This window comes from Primulina huaijiensis, chromosome 7 (genome assembly GCF_012295235.1).
Source record: "Primulina huaijiensis isolate GDHJ02 chromosome 7, ASM1229523v2, whole genome shotgun sequence".
NCBI lineage: Eukaryota > Viridiplantae > Streptophyta > Magnoliopsida > Lamiales > Gesneriaceae > Primulina > Primulina huaijiensis.
Genome location: NC_133312.1, coordinates 1854838 through 1874011, shown reverse-complemented (window position 1 = coordinate 1874011; position 19174 = coordinate 1854838). Strand labels below are relative to the sequence as shown.

Here is a 19174-nt window from a genome sequence, read left to right as displayed (position 1 = left end):
TTAGTACTCAATCCAACCAACAAAGCAAAATAAATTAATCACTTTTAAAGCAACGTTCTTCTTACTAAATAGCCTGTCAATTCATAAAACACAACCACAAACATATAATATTATTATATTAATATATTATATTGATTGATATTACGGAATATTCTGTGTATCGACTATAAGATAAATTTAATTTTATGTCACAACTATATAAAAAAATTTGAAACGAGCACAATTTTGACTTGTTCATCACCTTTCATCCATATGATGGATAAGTGTTACCTGCTCGATATTATTTTTTTAACAATGAAACATTTATTAACCTAAAACATTGTCAGCGTTAACAAACAAGCACAACTGTAAGAATGAAAAGGCATTCAGAAAGTTATTGTGAAGACATTGTTATATTAATTCGAACACAGTTCAATTTTGTATGGCAAATCTTTTATTTAAATCATCTATAAATTTTTTTTATTTTTTATGTAAAAAAATTTACTTATTATTATAAATATGAGCTGACTTAACTCGTCTCACGGATAAAAATCTATGAGATCATGATCTCACAAGAGACATATTATTTGAAATATTTGAATTATCTGAACCAGGAGTGATATACCGTATCATATCATATCGTACCGAAAATTATATACTATATATCGTACCGAAAATTACGATATAAAAAAATTCATACCGATATCGTACCGAAAATTTCGGTTCGTATAACTCGCATACCGATTATACCGAATATTTCAATACAGTATCGGTATATACCATTTTATTCCGAAAAACCTTATATTTTTAAAAAGTTAAAAATTTATTGTTTTAAAATATTATATATTTTTAAAAAATTTATATATTTTTTCGGTATTCCGATATTTCGATATATACCGAAATTTTCAAATTGCATACCGTTATCGTACCGAAATCTTCGATATACCAAAAATTCTGTAAATTCGATATTTTTTCGATACGGTAATCTCGGTATATCGAAAATTCGATATTTTTTCTAATTTCTAATCTGAATAACCACTGAGTGATCTAGTAAATATGATGATACTTTATTAAGTAAGGTTGAAATGAGAAGATAATATCGATATATTTGATTTTAACAAAGAGACGATTATCTTTATTTTTTCGGGAAAAGACGAAGTTGTAGATATCATATCATGTAAGCATGTGTTTATTTAGTGATAATAAGTCAGATACACAAATTTTTTTTTAAAAAAAAAATTACAATCATGGGAACATGAAGAATTTGATGAATATAAAAGAAGAAGACGGGGAATATTGAAAGTGGTTGTCTGAATATTAAGCATGAAATATAATATTCCGTTTTGTAGACTTTGTGTAAAAGGTTGACTTTTTTGTATTTTGCAAGATATTCGCACCAGAAGTACAATTAAAATTATTATCACCCTTCGGAATTCAAGAATCAAGTGGCAGCCGCAGGGCATTATAATAATATATTTTTTTATTATTATTTGTAAACGTAATATGGATCGATCAATGAAATGGCCTTGTAATGTCAACAATGAAAACAAAGTTCATTGTCATAATCTTTTTTTTTTAATATTAAACTTCTTTTATATTATTTAATCTGCATGAGTTTTTTTATTTTATTTGTTATGGAAATATTTTATTTTGGGCTATTTAAGAACTAAATCAAATTCTTAAGGAAAATCCTCTTCAAATGACAAATGCTCGAAAATACTGTGTACATAGAGAGTAACAAAAATGTTATCTTGATCATATAAATTCTCTTAAAAATATTTTCCAAAATCTTAATTTTAATATAATCTCTAAATAATTTTTTACACAAAAACTAAAGATTCTATTAATCCATTTTACCTATCACGCCGATAACACATATAAATAATTTTTTACACAAAACTAAAAATTCTATTAATCTATTTTATGTATCACACCGATAATACAGATGAGGAGAAAACTTGAATGATATATGCTTTTAATTTGTAGGCACATACCTCCACGTAAAGCCTTCGAAATAGTGTGGCAGGATGTAGGGGTGTCAAAAATGAACCGACCCAACAACTCGATATGAGTCGACCCAAAAAACACAGGTTAAGATTGGAGGCTTTCGGGTTCGGGTCAGATCGAATTGAACTTAAAGCAAACCCGAAAAAATGGGTTGGGTTAAATTCGGGACTTATCAACTTAAACCCACCTGGTCCACTTTGAAATCAAAGTGGTGGCAATATTTTGATATATTTCCAAAAATAGAGGGAGAAAATTTACGTAACAAATGCAATGCATGCGGGATTACATATAAAGCAGAGAGTAGCATGTGTACAGGTAACCTTCGACCCAATATCCTCAATCAATGTCCTAGACGAAAAACTCGTGATATTTCTCAGGCTTTGTTAGAACAATGCAACAAAAGTCTTGCCATTAGGTCACAAAAGTTAGACCATGAAAGGTTAAGAGAGTTGCTAATCTGAGCAATTGTGAGGCTTGATTTACCGTTTCAGTTTGTGGAATATGAGGTAATATGATCAGTTTTTACCTATTTGGAACCTCAAGTCGATCATTGCACCATAAACACAGCAAAGAATGATATTCTCGAGATGCATAAAAATGAATGCAATATCATGTCCCAAGAAATGCGTGCATGCCTTGGAAAAATTTGTTTCACTTATGATACGTGGCCTTCTATTGTCATTGATGGCAATATATGCTTAACATCGTATTTCATTGATTCCAGTTGGGTTTTGAAAAAAAAAAATGAAAAATTATCAACTTATATTGCATGCCCCCACCTCATTTTGGTATTGTAATGTGATGAAATTAATACTTTATTGAATGTTTGGGGAATTCATAGTAAGGTTGTCATAATTACATTAGACAATGATGTTGCAAATGATGTGTTTGTTGACCTTTAAAGGGATCAACTTAGTTTAAATTTTTTCTTAGTGGATGTTGGTGAATTTTTCGTGTTTGGTGTTGTGCACACATTTTGAATTTAATTGTGCAAGAAATTTTGAAAAAAAAATTGATAGTTTTGTTGATAAGATTCGTGAATGTGTAAAGTATGAGAAAGGTAATTAATTGAGAAAGTAAGAGTTCATAAAATCTATTACCCAAATTTCACTTGATTTTAAGAGACAAGATGTTCCTACTAGATCGAGTTCTACGTATTTGATGTTTTCTAGTGTCATGTATTATCAACGTGCTTTTAATCATTTGAGATTAATTGATACTAATTTAACACATTGCCCATCGATTGATGAGTGGGGACAAGTTGAAAAAATATGCAAATTCCTTGAGGTTTTATATGAGACAACCGTTTTGTTTTCTAAAGTCAAATATCCTAATGTAAACCTTTATTTTCCTATTGTCTTTCCGTTGACATTAAGTCAAGCCTTGAAAAGCTATGATGCATTCATGAGATCAATGGCCAGGCAGATGTTTCAGAAATTTGTCAAGTACCAGAAGATTATAACATTTTGTTTGTCATTGTTGTGATAATTGATATGAGGTTCAAGATACATTTTGTTGAGTTTTTTTTACAAGAAGTTAAATGGAGAATGTAGTAATGAATTAAGTCTTGTAAATTCTAAATTAGTTTCTTTGTTTGAGTAATATATGAGTATTGCTTCCAAGCAAAATACCAGCAGCACATCGTCGAGTTCTTGCAGTGGCATTAATGATAATGTTGTTCTTACTCTAAATTCAGGCAGTAAATGCGTAGATGTTTTGAAGGTAGCGATAATAATGCTTTATTTTATTTTTCTCACTATTTTTTACTCTTTTTTTTAAACCAATATTCCAATACATTTCATTTCTGGTATATGAATTTGAATCCTTTAAAAGTTTAAGATTAAGTGGTAGAGCTCAAAACAATCAATTGAACCTCTATTTGGAAAAACTATAAATTGACATAATTACAAAATTTGATGTTCTCGCATCCTGGAAAGCTCATCGATTTAGGCATCATGAACTTGCACAAATGGCCATAGATATCTTGACCGTTCCAATTTCTACAATCACTTTTGAATCGGCTTTAGCACCGATGGTTGGATACTTGACCATTATCGCACTGCACTGACGTCTGATGCTATTGAAGCATTGGTTTGTCATAGAGATTGGTTGGTTGGACATAAATTTCAGTGTTTCGTCTTTTTTATGTTCATTTAAATTTATTTGTTTTACTGTTATATATATATTTTTAGGAACTACCGAGGTGATGTTAGATTATTTGATTGAAAATATTATGATTTTGTTCATAAGTAAGGATGATGGATCAAATACTATGGTAACAGATGACTGAAGATTCTAACGTTGTTATGATTTTGTAGCAGGTCTGAGTTAGTCGAACACCGACCTTCATTTTGACATGTCGAAGCTTTAGGAATAAGTTTTGATGATCATGGTGGGGGTGGGCATGATGTTGTAGCACGCTTGATTTGGGGTTTGGATTAATTTTCCACTGGTTTCTCATTCTCAGCTGATTTTATATAAAATCAATCAAATTTTGTTGGATTAATATTCAGGTTTGTGATGAATTCTCATGTTATTGACATCTCTTACTCACTTGATCATAACATAAAATAATAATTTTATAATCATTTTTGAAATATTAGGAAGAAACCAAGAAGCACATGTTTTGCATGTAAATATCTTTTATATCATATGAAAAATGACTCATTTGGCTGGATAAGAGTACTATGTTAATATTTATAATAATATTTTATTCATATTCTACTCATAACAGATATTAATGATTAAAAATATCAAAGATATATGTGTGTTCTTTCTTAACAAAATTACTATTTTTTACTCAGTTAAAAAAAATAAAAAAAGCATATCGGGTTGGTCGTGTTCGGGTTCAAAATTTTCGTGTTTGTCCAGGTCGGGTTCGGGTTGTGGAAATTTTTGTAATCCCATTGCTTCAATATGGAGAATAAATAGAATGGATTAAAATAAAAAAGAATCGCTATTCAATATTTTCATATTCAAAAATTTTAACGTTATTTCTTACAAAACTAGAAATACATAAAATAATTGATATTTAAAAAGAAGATATCTCCGTGTCACACAACTTTTTACATTGCGAATAAGTTTTTATGTAAAATTTAAAATAATTAACAAAGTGAGGATTTGCCCATTTTGCATAGAGTATATGTATGTAATGTGTGTTTTTGAAAATAAATAAATTAAAGAATTGCGTAAAAATTTTAATTGCTGTTTTTTTTTCGTTTTTTTTTTTTAAAAAAATTTACTGCTGTTTTACATTTCGAACACTTGGGGAGGCCCATTTCATTCTATGTCTGAACGATAGACATTCACGTTTGTTGCTTACAAGTTGACCAAATCTTGTTGGACTTGCGTGGGCCTACCCAAGTTGTCAGTCAAGCCATCGTTTTTGAAAAGTTTTGGGAATCCGTGGATGTAGGAAATATTATGATGGGAGAATTCACAAATATTATTTTTGTTGTGTATTGAGTAGATTTTCAAAATAATATAATAGTTTGTAAATTAAATTAGACAGGTAAATTGTATTTAGCAAGTTTTGTATGATAAACTCGTCTGTAAAAATGTTGACATGAAAAATTGAATCTTCGATCATTGGATGAGTGCTTACCTACTCTATCAATTTTTGACACTCCTTTGTAGGTAGCATGAAAATATTTTAAAAAATCTAGTGTTTTTAAATTATAAATATAAAAATATAATCTATAGGGAAAATAATGTATCATTCAGTCATGAGTTTTATACCGTTAACGTAACTAATATTTCGATATCGATACCATATCACGTCAAAAATTAGATATATCGAAAATTTTGATAAATCCGATATTTTTTGATATAGTAACATCAATGGTAAAAGAAATATATTTTTCACCACCACCGCCCAAAATACAAAATCTGACTTAATCAAGAGTTTACCACTGTGTTCGGGTAATGTAGATATAGCATGTCGGTGGTGGTCGATACATAATATGCTATATCATATCATATGCGAGTTTTACCTACGACCCAAATTTTTTTTTATTTTTTGCTTAGACATAAATTAAGATATTTTAAAATATGATATATATATTTTATTTGATATCATAATATAGAACAAAATTTTTAGCAATAGTAACATTTTTTTTTTATTAGTTTGATATATAATTAAAAAAAAATGTGACATTTTTTTTCTAGATTTTATACATATAAAATTAACTATAATGAAAACAAATCTTTACATAGCATTTTAAAAAGGAAAAAAGTAAAATAATACAAAATCCAAATCCAAATTTTGCGTGAAATTAATAATAAAGCAGAATTTAGAAGTTGAAATCTTTCAATATATTACGTCGGCGGGACGCTTTGAATGCACCTCCGAACCAACGGAGAAACATTAATATTTTTACTTAACGGCTCCTTTCGATAGTCGGATAAAATATTCCAACTTGTTCAGCATAAAATCCATTCCCTTCTCCGAATTTGTAAATCAATTTTTTTTAAAAAATAATAATAATCATAATTGAAAATTGAAAATGTCGATTCAAAACTTATTAAAAAATAGAGTAGGTGTCTTGTGAGACTGTCTCACGAATCTTTATTTATGAGACGGATCAACCCTACCGATATTCACAATAAAAAGTATTATTCTTAGCATAAAAATTAATATTTTTTCATGGATGACCGAAATAAGATATATGTTTCACAAAATACAAACCGTGAGATCGTTTCAAACAAATTTTTACCTAAAAATATTGTTTCAATCCATATTTCATAATATTTATAAATATAAATACTTTTTTATTATATATAAACATATACGCAAAATCCAACTTTACGTATTCACTTCAATCTTATCCACTGCTTAATCGTGGAGAAATTGTATTAAATCCGCAATCAATATGGAAAGAAATAAATTCAATATTATCTAGTCAACTATAACAGGAAAATAATTTTTTTATTTTAATTTATTCATTAATTGAAAATATATCATTATTATTATTATTATTATTATTATTATATTGTGTTATGAAAATAAATTTTTTAACTTAAAGTTGACTCTTGACAGCTATTTTGATTGTGTATATATTATATTACATAATTTAATTAACTGAATTTTAATTAATTTATATATTGACAGCTAAAATGTTCTGCGTATTTCTTTCTTTCTTACGTAAATTTAATGAATTAAATTTAATTAAAGTTGTCAACATTCTCTATATATACTCCTCTCCATGATAGAGAGACGGTACGATTCTTTTTCAATTTTCAGAGAAGAAATATTAATCTTCTCTCTATCCTTTCACTCCTCTTCTCTCCGGTGATAATATATACTTCAGACGCAGTAAGTGTGTTCTGCGGAGACAAATAAATGGCGGGTGGGTTTGTTCCAGGTGCCGGGAACGGGAAAGAATATCCCGGGAACCTTACTCCTTACGTCATCGTGACGTGTGTGATTGCTGCCATGGGTGGTCTGATTTTCGGTTACGATATTGGAATCTCAGGTACTTGTTTTTTCACAATGTTTTGGTGTTCATTCGGTTTTTGGGTTAGATTAAGGATCTGATTGTTTGATATACAGGTGGGGTAACCTCCATGGATCCGTTCTTGGAGGAATTTTTCCCGTCGGTGTACAGGAAGCAGAAGGCGGACGACACAACCAACCAGTACTGTAAATTTGACAGCGTGACGCTGACTCTGTTTACGTCTTCTCTGTATCTGGCTGCGCTGTGTTCGTCGCTTGTAGCGTCTACGGTGACTAGGACGATGGGGAGGAAGCTGTCGATGCTGCTCGGCGGAGTTCTGTTCTGCGTCGGCGCACTGATTAATGGATTTGCTCAGGCAGTTTGGATGCTTATTGTTGGGCGTATTTTGCTTGGTTTTGGCATCGGATTTGCGAATCAGGTATAATTTTTGTTTTTTTTTTCTTAATTTTAAATTTAAATTATTTATTTATTCATAATTATTTTCGGATGGAGGTTGATCATAATTTGAATTTGTGGGTCAAAGGAAGCAAGTAGAATCTGTTAGATCTGATTTTTATAATAAATAATATGCAATATTATGAAAATAACTTTCCCAAAATAATATATTATTACACCAACGGGAAGAGTTGACCTATAACTTTTTTTGAAAAGATTTTGTTTTAAAAGAACAATTTTTTATGCATAAATTTATATGAATTTTAATCCCAGAGAAATTCAATAAAAATATCAGAACATTTAAATATTTAAAATAAGATTAAAAAAAAATGTCATGTCTCAAACAAATTAGCTGTGGTCTAAACCTTTTTTGGATATTAATTGATTTCAAGATTCTCAAATTTTTTTTGGATAAATCTGAAAATCGTATATGGAAGATTGCTTCCGATTTTTTGTCGGTTGCAATTATTGCCGTGCATTGATTACAAGAAAGAAAATTTTCGACATTTTAATTATTGCAACTTCAACAATATTTCTATTGATTATAAAAATGATCTTTTTGTTTTTGTTTTGTCCTATTTGTTACTATTAAAAACTAATAGTAAAGAGTTGAAAGTGACCTATTTTTTTAAAATTCCATAGGATCAACACATGACCCGTCGACTTAATTCAACATAAAAACTTGTCCTTTTTAGAGATCATCCAGATTCTTAATTCGTCCCAGGTTTCTCAGTCGTTAAATTTTAAAAATTTGATCTTCTTTTCTGCAGTCTGTGCCACTCTACCTGTCCGAAATGGCTCCTTACAGATACAGAGGTGCACTCAACATTGGCTTTCAACTATCCATCACAATCGGTATCCTGGCAGCCAATCTTCTAAACTATGGTTTTGCCAAGATCAAGGGCGGCTGGGGGTGGCGCCTGAGTCTCGGTGGTGCGATGGTCCCGGCTTTGATAATCACTGTCGGATCTTTAATCCTTCCGGAAACACCCAACTCTATGATCGAACGTGGCAGAACCGATGAGGCACGATCCAAATTGCAACGAATCCGAGGTGTAGGAGATATAGACGAGGAGTTCAATGATCTTATCGCGGCCAGTGAAGCATCTCGAAAAGTCGAGCATCCGTGGAGGAATCTTCTGCAAAGGAAGTACAGGCCTCATTTGACGATGGCTATAGCCATTCCCTTCTTTCAGCAGCTTACGGGGATCAACGTGATCATGTTTTACGCACCTGTTCTGTTCAAGACTATCGGCTTCGGGGGCCAGGCTTCGTTGATGTCTGCCGTGATCACTGGAGCGGTGAACGTTGCGGCCACTGTGGTATCCATCTATGGTGTGGATAAGTGGGGGAGAAGGTTTCTGTTTCTTGAAGGTGGTGTTCAGATGCTTGTGTGTCAGGTAAATTAATATTCCATTTGACTTCAATCATCTATTTCTTTATCACATTTACAAAATAAATATCAGATGTAACTCAAAGTGTGAATGTGAGGATTTGAGCACTGAGTTTTGTATATTTGTTATCAGATCGTGGTAGCAGCTTGCATAGGTGCGAAATTTGGGATAGATGGTAATCCTGGTGATTTGCCCAAATGGTACGCCATCGTCGTGGTACTGTTCATCTGCATATATGTGGCGGGGTTCGCTTGGTCATGGGGTCCCCTCGGATGGCTCGTGCCTAGCGAAATCTTCCCACTCGAAATCCGGTCAGCTGCACAGAGTATCAACGTTTCTGTCAACATGTTTTTCACCTTCGTGATTGCTCAAGTCTTCTTGATGATGTTGTGTCACTTGAAATTCGGGCTGTTCTTGTTCTTTGCATTCTTTGTGGTTGTGATGACGATTTTCATGTACTACTTCTTGCCGGAGACGAAGAATGTTCCGATAGAGGAGATGGTGGGTGTGTGGAAGCAGCATTGGTTCTGGTCAAGGTTCGTGAGTGATGTGGATTATCCTAATGGCAAGATTGAAATGAAGAAGGGTGGCGCAAATTACAGAGTATAACTAAAAGCGTGCCTTGATTTTTATTAAAAACGTGTTCACTCGGGGTTATTAATCTTTATCTTTTATAATTATTTAGGATTGAAAACCTCAAAATAATTGTTGATGTTTATTATGTTGTTGCTAGTTTAAATTTTATTTGTAGGAAAACCAAAGAAGTTCAAGGATTATTGCTATTTTCTTTGGCTTCTTTTCTTAAATCATATATATTGTATTTTTTTTCTTTTTTAACATTTAAAAAAAAATCTATTTAGTCTTGGTGACAAATGTGGTTGTTCTTATCTTATCTTTATTTATTTATCTGTATTTTTTTTTTATTTTCCTGAATAAATTTAGTCACGGCCACAGAAACGAGACAAAAAGCGTGACACCCTGATTAGTGGATGAACATGGATCACGCTTTTTTGTCTCTAATAATGTTGGGATGGTAAAATACAGTCATTTAGGTCACGGAAATTATGATTTTGCAACAACCATGAATCACATGATTTTAGACAATTTCATTGAATTTGAAAGACTTAGGATTCGAATTTCTGGATAGAATTTGGGATGGTTCGAATATATCTACTTCTCCAAAGAGATAGACAATATTTTAAATCTAACTTATATGTTCGGACTATACTTTTTAAATTTTTTTATAGAAATGTTTTTTTTTTAAAATAATTTAGAAGTTAATGCAAAAATTTATATTTATTCTTGAAACAATTTTTAAAAATTTTTATGGAGTTTTGTAAAATAAAAAATAAAAATTTATAGATATATTTTATAAATATTTGTCCAAACGAAACTCATATTAGATAAAAACTTGTGTGAGACGGTCTCACGAGTCGTATTTTGTGAGACAGTATCTTATTTGGGTTAACCATGCCCGTCTTACCGATAAAGATTCGTGAGATCGTATCACATAAGACCTACTCCTCATATTATATATCAAATGGTACATACCATATTTTATTTTATATCAAGATCCCGGAATGATGTGGTTTTTAGCTAGCAATCTCGGCATAAAAAGACTTCGATATTTAGCAAAATTGAGGTGAATATTTTGACCTTTGCTAATAATAAATATTTATTTAGTTATAAACATAGAATCGTGGGCATCTGTTCCTCTCTTTTCCAACTTTTTCGTGATTTTGGCAAAAGTTCAATTTTATTCTATTCTCACCGACCTTTTCTTTTATGGCAGAAAAGTACCTTATCCTTTCTTTAAAAAAAAGGAAAAAAAAAAAAAAAAAAAAAGAACCTTATCCTGTTAACCTGCTTGTAAATGCTATGGACATTACGTCAACAATATTATTTCATACATGTTTTAATATAAAATGATGAATTGATAATTTAAATTCACAATAAAATATGTGAAGTTTAGTAAATATTCCATTATTCATGTTATATTAAAACATCTTATATATAAAAATAACCATTGGTATATAAGGATTCACTTGTTTTTGTGGTGTCAAAAAATACTTTTTCCAAATCCAAAAATCTTTCACCAATTAAAAGATATAATCCTAAAAATTCACGTGACATAAATAAAAACAAATATTAATTGAAAAAATATAATCAAAATCATTCAAATAATAAGTCTAGAAATGTTTATGATATAAAAAATTTATAAATAAACGCAATATTTGTTTCTGATCTACTAGTATGTGTCCTGGTAACTTGGCCCAATCTGTGCTGGGCCTTAACATGAAATTAAAATCCAGATCCATTAACTTGTGATTTACACCTCCATCAATCAATCAGCCCAAAAAGACATGACACAAACTTGTGTGAGACGGTCTCACATGTCGTATTTTGTGAGACGGATCTCTTGTTTGGGTGATCCATAAAAAAATATTATTTTTTATGCTAAGAGTATTACTTTTTATTGTGAATATCGGTAGGGTTGACCCGTCTCACAAGAGACCTACTCAAAAGACAAATGTTTTCTAAATTATTCGTACAGTGTTTTACTTACTTTACCCATTCCATAATTCTTATGTCTGTGCGTCTAATTATATATCAGTTTTTTTTTTTTTTTGGGAAAATAGAGACTAAAATCACAATAATCCCTTCTAGCATGCTTTAATAATATTGCCAAAAAGGTTAAAACTTTAATACATGAATTTCAAAGTTACAATAAAACCAAGTGTCTTATTCAATGGACTAGCAGTCTAATTATCCAGAGGACACAATACAAAGAAAATCAACATGAAATTGCCCTCAAATGTGTATAATATAATCAGGCTTCTTATTTATATATTAAAAAAAAGGGCAAGAAAACTTGTGGACTTTCAGTAGATTGAGTTATTATTAATTATTAAATGGTAGAGGCATCAACGCAAAGCCATTGGCCAACAAAGAGTGCAGTGCAATCGAGGTTAGGGTTGACGGCACTGAAAGCCGATGTTGTTAAGTGGTTGCTTTGTGCTATTCCAAAGCATGTGTCTCCACTCTCCACTCCAACCACGTTCTCGCATGCAAGCTTTGAACTTGCCTCCATTTTAGCTGCAAATTTCAAGAAAATTAGTTTGCGAAACAAAGAAAAATATACGATTGAATCGAAGAAATTAATTTCAGAGAATGGTAAACAAAAAAAAAGTTTTATTAGAAGTTTTTAAAGCTGACCGCCAAATATGGCTCTGCTTTCGGCCGTAGTGATGATAAGAACAAGCGCGACGAGCAAAGCGAAATCGAAGAGAATGGGACTTTTCTTGGCCATTTTTTTTATGTTCGATCTTCCTATAACTACTCGAACTCGAAATCTAATTCTAGATTATAGTTGTACAGAGACTACTATTTATTACCAATCATGTGAGATTGATGCCACAATTTATGTATTGGTAACTCAGAATTCGACATGGCCGGCATGCAACAATGATGATTGGAGATGGTGAAATACACAAGAAAATTTAAAAATAATTAAATAACAAATTTTTTTTTATGAGATGATTTACTTTATTACACATGGATTTTTATTATTATAAGCTTTAATTTTTTATGATTTCCCAACATTTTCACGAGTACTCGGAACACTTTTTCCTTAATATATATTTTCCAAAATTATGTGAGACAAACGGACTTGGTGCAATGATACAATATGTTTGATTTTATTTTTAAATTTAAATATCATTAACTTCAAAAGTTATTTATAAACAATAAGTCTTTTGTAAGACGGTGTCACAGATCTTTATTCGTGAGACTGGTCAACTATATTCATATTTACAATCAAAAATAATATTTTTTATAAGTGACTCAAATAAAATATCCGTCACCTAAAATTGATTATCATGACTAGAGTTTTGTGAATTATGAATAGCATGACACTGTAGAATTTTATTAGCACTATGCTTATATATATATATTGTAATAAAATTTTCTGATCAAACAGTAACAAGATTAAAGTTATTTTACATTGGATTATCAGAATAAAAAAAAATTCAAAAAATGTTTGCTTATTAAAACTGAAATTGCGAATCATCCCATTGTAGAACAGCAGAGCCCAGATTTTGCTCTCTTTTGAGCTTATCTTTGAGGAACCAATCGCATATCCTCCCCGCATTCAGATCCTCAATCGGACATCCCTCTTGCTCTGCTATCACTCTCAAAAGATTCAAAGATGATATCTGTATATATGCAAACACCCAATCCAATTTTTATGTATAATCATAGACGAATTCATACGGATATATGATTTAGTTTTATAATCAATAATGTACCGTTAATCTGCACAGAAATCGCTCGTGAGTGCTCAGACCGGAGATTTCGACCAAACCTGCCTCCTCCACTGTCAGGAAACTTCTCTGTTCCGTTTTCTTCTCTCCACCATCGCTACATGCCTTTAGCACGAGCCTTCTTCCTCGGCTGGAGGCGGTAGCATCGAACGGTGAAGACATCTTAGTTCGAGCTTTATTTTTACGATCATGGTTCGGGAAATTACATGATTTGAAGACGAATGGAGACGGTTGAGAATTACCCGTGTGGAGTTTGAGTGAATTCATCGCCTGGTTTCTGTATTGTAGCTAGGGAGGGTTTATCTCAATCGGCAAGACTTCTTTTCTCTGTGTGTGGCTGAAAAAGAAAACGATATCCATGCAAAAATTGTGGGTCTATATTATTTTATGTTTTTAGTTGGTTTCATAGGATTGTGTTAATAAATAATATTTAAACAAGATGTAAAATAATATTTAATATATAATAATATGTTTAGTTTTATTGATTGGTTAAATTAGAGGTAAGATTATAATTTTATCATTTTCAATCATTAATAACTTAAATAAAATTAAGATAAGAAGGATAAAATTAAAAATTTCAAGAAATAATTAATTATTTGATTAATATATGATATAAAATTGCAATCATGATTGACCAAACTCATCCATCTAAACATCATATATCCAATCTTATCAATTTCTGTATCCATCAATGACGTGATATTCGGATATACAATTTTAATATGTTTCATAATATCCAACGTCTTACGTGGACACAATGGTAGACATTTTTAATAGACTGCATATCAATACTATAAATATATATACACGCACACATATATATTTTTATATAGTGTTTCATGATAATTAAAATGAAGTTCAAATTTGCTCGATAATGATATCATCTGAAATTCATTTCGATTTATGTAACTAATGTGTAAAAAAATAAGGTTTTGATTTAATATATGATATATTATTTTAATTTATTAATTACAATAAAATTATAAACGAAATCTTGCTTTTGGTTCCTTAAATTTCGGTGACAAAACTTTGACAATCTTAGAAACTTCATAGTTTTGAATACATATTCGGACAATGGAACTTGAAAAAATGTGGAGCTAGAAAACAAAAGAGGTTGATATATTGAAAAGGAAACCTTAATTAACTGTTGGACATGGGAATAACTTGGTTTGATTTTAAATGGAAAGAAATTGGTAATTGGATAGAAACGAAGGGAAAAGTTGGGTAGGACGAATTGTATGTACTTAATTAACATCACTAGGGCCCATCTTTAACATTTAGGAATCTACAATCCACGTTATTAATCTATTCTTTATTGTTTGTTTAAGCTGAATTTCTACATACATAAGATACCAAGTTGAAACAATTTCTAAAATATGTTCGAATAATGTATTTTTTATGTTCTATAAATATCTGTATTTTTTATGTTCTATAAATATTTCGATAATAATAAATTTTAAATAAATAAAGATTAAAACGTGTGATTGGTGTCATTTATTAGTAAACTCATGTGAAACGGATGATATTTTTCCCCAAAATTAAAAATCAAATTAAATATGGAACAAATGTTAGAATAACAATATTGAAATAAATGAATTGGATTGAGTACTTTTCAGCTGTACGCTTATTTGGAGAGTAGAGAAATTGTACAAGTAGAGGGGACACGTCGCCTACGGTAATAACAGGGACGGCACCGAATCCTTTTGACTTCCTTTCATTTCTTCCGCATTGAATTGTCTGCCCTTTTATTTGCTCCATTTTTTTCTACATATAAAACCCACTTTCCTATCTTTCAGACTAGATCATATTTCCAGGTTTAACTTTCTGCCATGGGAAGAGCTCCATGCTGTGACAAGACTGGGCTGCTCATGAAAAAGGGACCGTGGTCGCAAGAAGAAGATCAGAAACTACTTGATTATATTCAGAAATATGGCTATGGAAACTGGAGAACTCTTCCAACTAATGCTGGTTAGATTCTCTCTATACACTCTGTGGAACATTTTTCAAGATTGGAGTACGTAGTGGAAGAGGCAGAGTCTTGAACTAGCTAGTGTTCTGTTGTTTTTTTTTGCTGCAGGGCTGCAACGATGTGGAAAGAGCTGCCGGTTGCGGTGGACTAATTATCTCCGGCCAGATATTAAAAGAGGGAGGTTTTCATTTGAAGAAGAAGAGACCATTATTCGTCTGCACAGCATACTTGGCAACAAGTACGTATGTAGCCACGTATATAATTAATTTCGTGAACTAGACTTATACATGCTAAGTCGCGTAAATTGCACGAGTCCTGATATTTTGCTTTATGTGGGATTCGTATATGTTTGTCGCTAAAACAGATGGTCTTTGATTGCTGCTCGACTTCCTGGGAGAACCGACAATGAAATCAAGAACTACTGGAATACGAACATAAGAAAAAGGCTGCTACGGATGGGAATCGACCCCGTCACCCACAGCCCACGCCTTCAACTTCTTGATCTCTCAACAATCCTAAACTCATCTCTGTGCAACAATTCACCGACCCAGATGAATTTTTCAAGGTTGCAACCTCGTTTTAACCCCGCTTTGCTAAGATTCGCCGCATCCCTTTTTTCTTCCAACTGCCAATCCCAAGATTTTCCGACGCAAAACCAGATAACCAGCAATAATCAAATCCCACCACCCTTAATGCAAACTTCAGTTCAAGATGTTGCAGTGTTGCCCGATTTATGTGCTGATACTAACCTCGGTACCTCATTCTCCGTTAATGATGACGTTCAAGAATTTCAACAAAACCCAGCTGGATATGGAATGCCTTCTGCTTTAACAGGAGAGTATGTGCCAGTGCTCAACGACGGGTATTACGGGTCGGGTGACCCACCATTTGTAGACCCGACACCATCGTCCGTGAATTCAAATTTTCAATCTTATTGCAGTAACAGTTTCGGTTTCCAGTCCATTTTTTCAACTCCTCCGTCAAGCCCGACTCCATTGAATTCGAATTCGACATATGTTAACAGTTGTAGCAGCACTGAAGATGAAACGGAGAGTTATTACAACAGCATGTGGAAGTTTGAAATTCCAGATGATTTGTATATTAATGCTTTTATGTAATTTCGTGATCATGAATAACTTAAATAACCGATTATATATAGAATAACTTTTTTGTATGAAGAGTTTTGTTTCATGACAAATGATTAATCCAGCCTTTACTATTTCCCTACTCATGTTTCATATATTACCAGTAATGGTCCCTGTCGGGAAACCACCGTCCGTTTTTAGTTTTTTTTTTCGCTTCACTATACAAAAAATTAATTTACATGTTAAATTTATGATGCAGTCTTATTTCTGTGGATTCGGGTACATCATCAAATGCTTAATATATGACATATATATACATAAAAAGGAATATTAAATATAAATTTGGTTCGTAGCAGCAGATCTTAATATTACAAGATCCATTAATGTGAAACGTATGAAAAGGAAACCGGTGACAACGCGCCGCCGTGAGTTTGCGGGGTTTGAAAATGTGACATCATGTGTATACGCTACCTGTAACCTAACTGTCAATACACGGACTAACATGAAAAGTATTTTGCTTTACAATTTGCATGGTGGTAGAAGGGCCTGGGGTTTTGACAAAAGACGAAGCACGCGTGGCAATCTGTAGAATGTAGATAAGATGCTACAGTGGAGGTATTACCGTCGTCGTAGATTTAATCACGTTATCACTTATCAAAATATGTGGGTGTCATTCTTGACTTTACATAGTTTTTTTTAGTACAATGATGACTATTTGATTTATCATGAAAGTAAGACATCTCAAATTGGGTTGCAAACAAATCGAATCGAATCGAATATGACAAAAATTTGAAAGCTCGAATTAATTAGTTCTATTTGAATTCGAGTTCGATTAGAAGTTCAAAAATTTAAAATGTTTGTCTCAAATTAAAGTTTGAGTTCAAATTCAGCTCGAAAGATTCGAACATGTTGGCGAACTATTTGAATTANTATTATTAAAACATCAGATCTCGAGCAACTTACGAGCTATCAAACAAAATAATTTAAGCTCGAATTCGACTCGGGAAAAAGTTCAAACATGTTTGAGTTCGGCTCGAATTCGATAAGCTCGAATACGAATCAAATATTTTTCGAGTTGGCTCAAAAAACTCGTGAACCTACTCGATTCGTTTACACTCATACTCTTAAGTTAGATTAAAGTGAACCAATCTAAAATATAGTCCAATCCGTTAAAAATTACACAAATATGATGCATCACAAGTGGCGAGTGCGCAATTATTTTGTGATTCCGAGCAATTAATGAGGCTATGGTCAAACTTTGTAAATGCCCGAAATTTGGGCACGTAGTTCACATATTGCGACTAAAGTCTAAACCGGCCCCAATTTCGTATAGACATGGTAACATCAATATCGTAGGCATGAGTAGGTAGGTACTAATACTACACTTAAACACTCGTAAAGATAAGATATTTTTTTATTTATTTATATCGGTTCCTAACTGATATATCGAACATAAAACCTAATATAGTTATGACTTAATTAGTCACTTAAATATAGTACTAATTTTGATTTAACTAAAACGATTAGAATACTAATAACATAACGGTTCTTACACAAAAAAATTTGTGAAACGACCTCACGTGTCAATTTTGTGAAGCAGATATACTATTTGGGTCATCCATGAAAATGTATTACTTGTTATGTCAACAATATTATTTATTATTGTAAATATGGATATGGTTGATCCGTCTCACATATAAAATTCTGTGAGATCATCTGACAAAAAACTTATACAATTTCCAAAACAATAAGAATGCCATGAATTATAGTATAATTAAAGAATTATACCATAGTCTATAACTAGACGTAGTAATAAAAAGTTCAATTCTCATGCACTAAAATATAGCTTAAAATTCTAGAAAATCAAAATACTAAACTCGTGTGATGCAGTATCGTATGATAACTTAATTTGATAATTGTTTTTGGAAATTATATGTGCTAATAAAATTCAAGCGTGCAAGTTTATACTCACTCGATCATTCTCGGATTAGCAGAAGTCAACTGTTTAAACTGCCATACAAATCCAAAGGCAACGTGCCATTGATGTCAGCGGCACGTCACAAATGCGTAATCATACAATAAGAAAATCTCTCCAAAAAAAAAGGAAAGAAAATTCAGAAGACATCTTTTTCTGGGCTCGACCGACCCGAGAAAACCATGCAGTCAAGAGTTTTGATTGGCTGATTGCATATAAGAGCATGTTCATGTCTCTTACAACGTTTGTCTTTTTCCATTTTGTCAACTTTATCAGTTGATTTTTCCATCGGGTGTTTATTTATTGGAAAAAAATTTATGTGAGATGGTTTCACACATCATATTTTTTGAGATGGATATCTTATTTGGTTCATATATGAAAAAATATGACTTTTTATGCTAAGAGTATTACTTTTTATTGTGAATATCTCACAGATAAAGTTTCGTGAGACCGTCTCAAATGAGACACACTCTTCTTTATTTTGTTCGAAATTTCTTTTCTCTTACTAATTAACGATGATGATGCCATGAATCTAGAAGAAATTACGTGATA

General features: G+C 31.7%; 3 protein-coding genes across 3 annotated transcripts; 2 read left to right on the top strand and 1 right to left on the bottom strand.

The window, feature by feature from the left end:
* The first annotated feature begins 7202 nt into the window (after window positions 1-7202).
* LOC140980827 (sugar carrier protein C-like) lies at window positions 7203-10108 on the top strand. Its single transcript, XM_073446886.1, has 4 exons — window positions 7203-7460; window positions 7538-7860; window positions 8648-9277; window positions 9404-10108. The coding sequence occupies exons 1-4, from the start codon at window positions 7328-7330 to the stop codon at window positions 9878-9880; spliced, it is 1563 nt and encodes a 520-aa protein (XP_073302987.1). The 5' UTR covers window positions 7203-7327; the 3' UTR covers window positions 9881-10108.
* Window positions 10109-13302: 3194 nt separating this feature from the next.
* Window positions 13303-13945, bottom strand: LOC140981303 (uncharacterized). Its single transcript, XM_073447664.1, has 2 exons — window positions 13579-13945; window positions 13303-13485 (listed from the first exon to the last, which is right to left on the bottom strand). The coding sequence occupies exons 1-2, from the start codon at window positions 13858-13860 to the stop codon at window positions 13318-13320; spliced, it is 450 nt and encodes a 149-aa protein (XP_073303765.1). The 5' UTR covers window positions 13861-13945; the 3' UTR covers window positions 13303-13317.
* Window positions 13946-15353: 1408 nt separating this feature from the next.
* LOC140981307 (transcription factor MYB102-like) lies at window positions 15354-16787 on the top strand. The gene is made up of 3 exons (XM_073447668.1): window positions 15354-15561; window positions 15671-15800; window positions 15927-16787. Exons 1-3 carry the CDS (start codon window positions 15423-15425, stop codon window positions 16678-16680), a joined length of 1023 nt encoding a protein of 340 aa, XP_073303769.1. The 5' UTR covers window positions 15354-15422; the 3' UTR covers window positions 16681-16787.
* Window positions 16788-19174: the final 2387 nt, after the last annotated feature.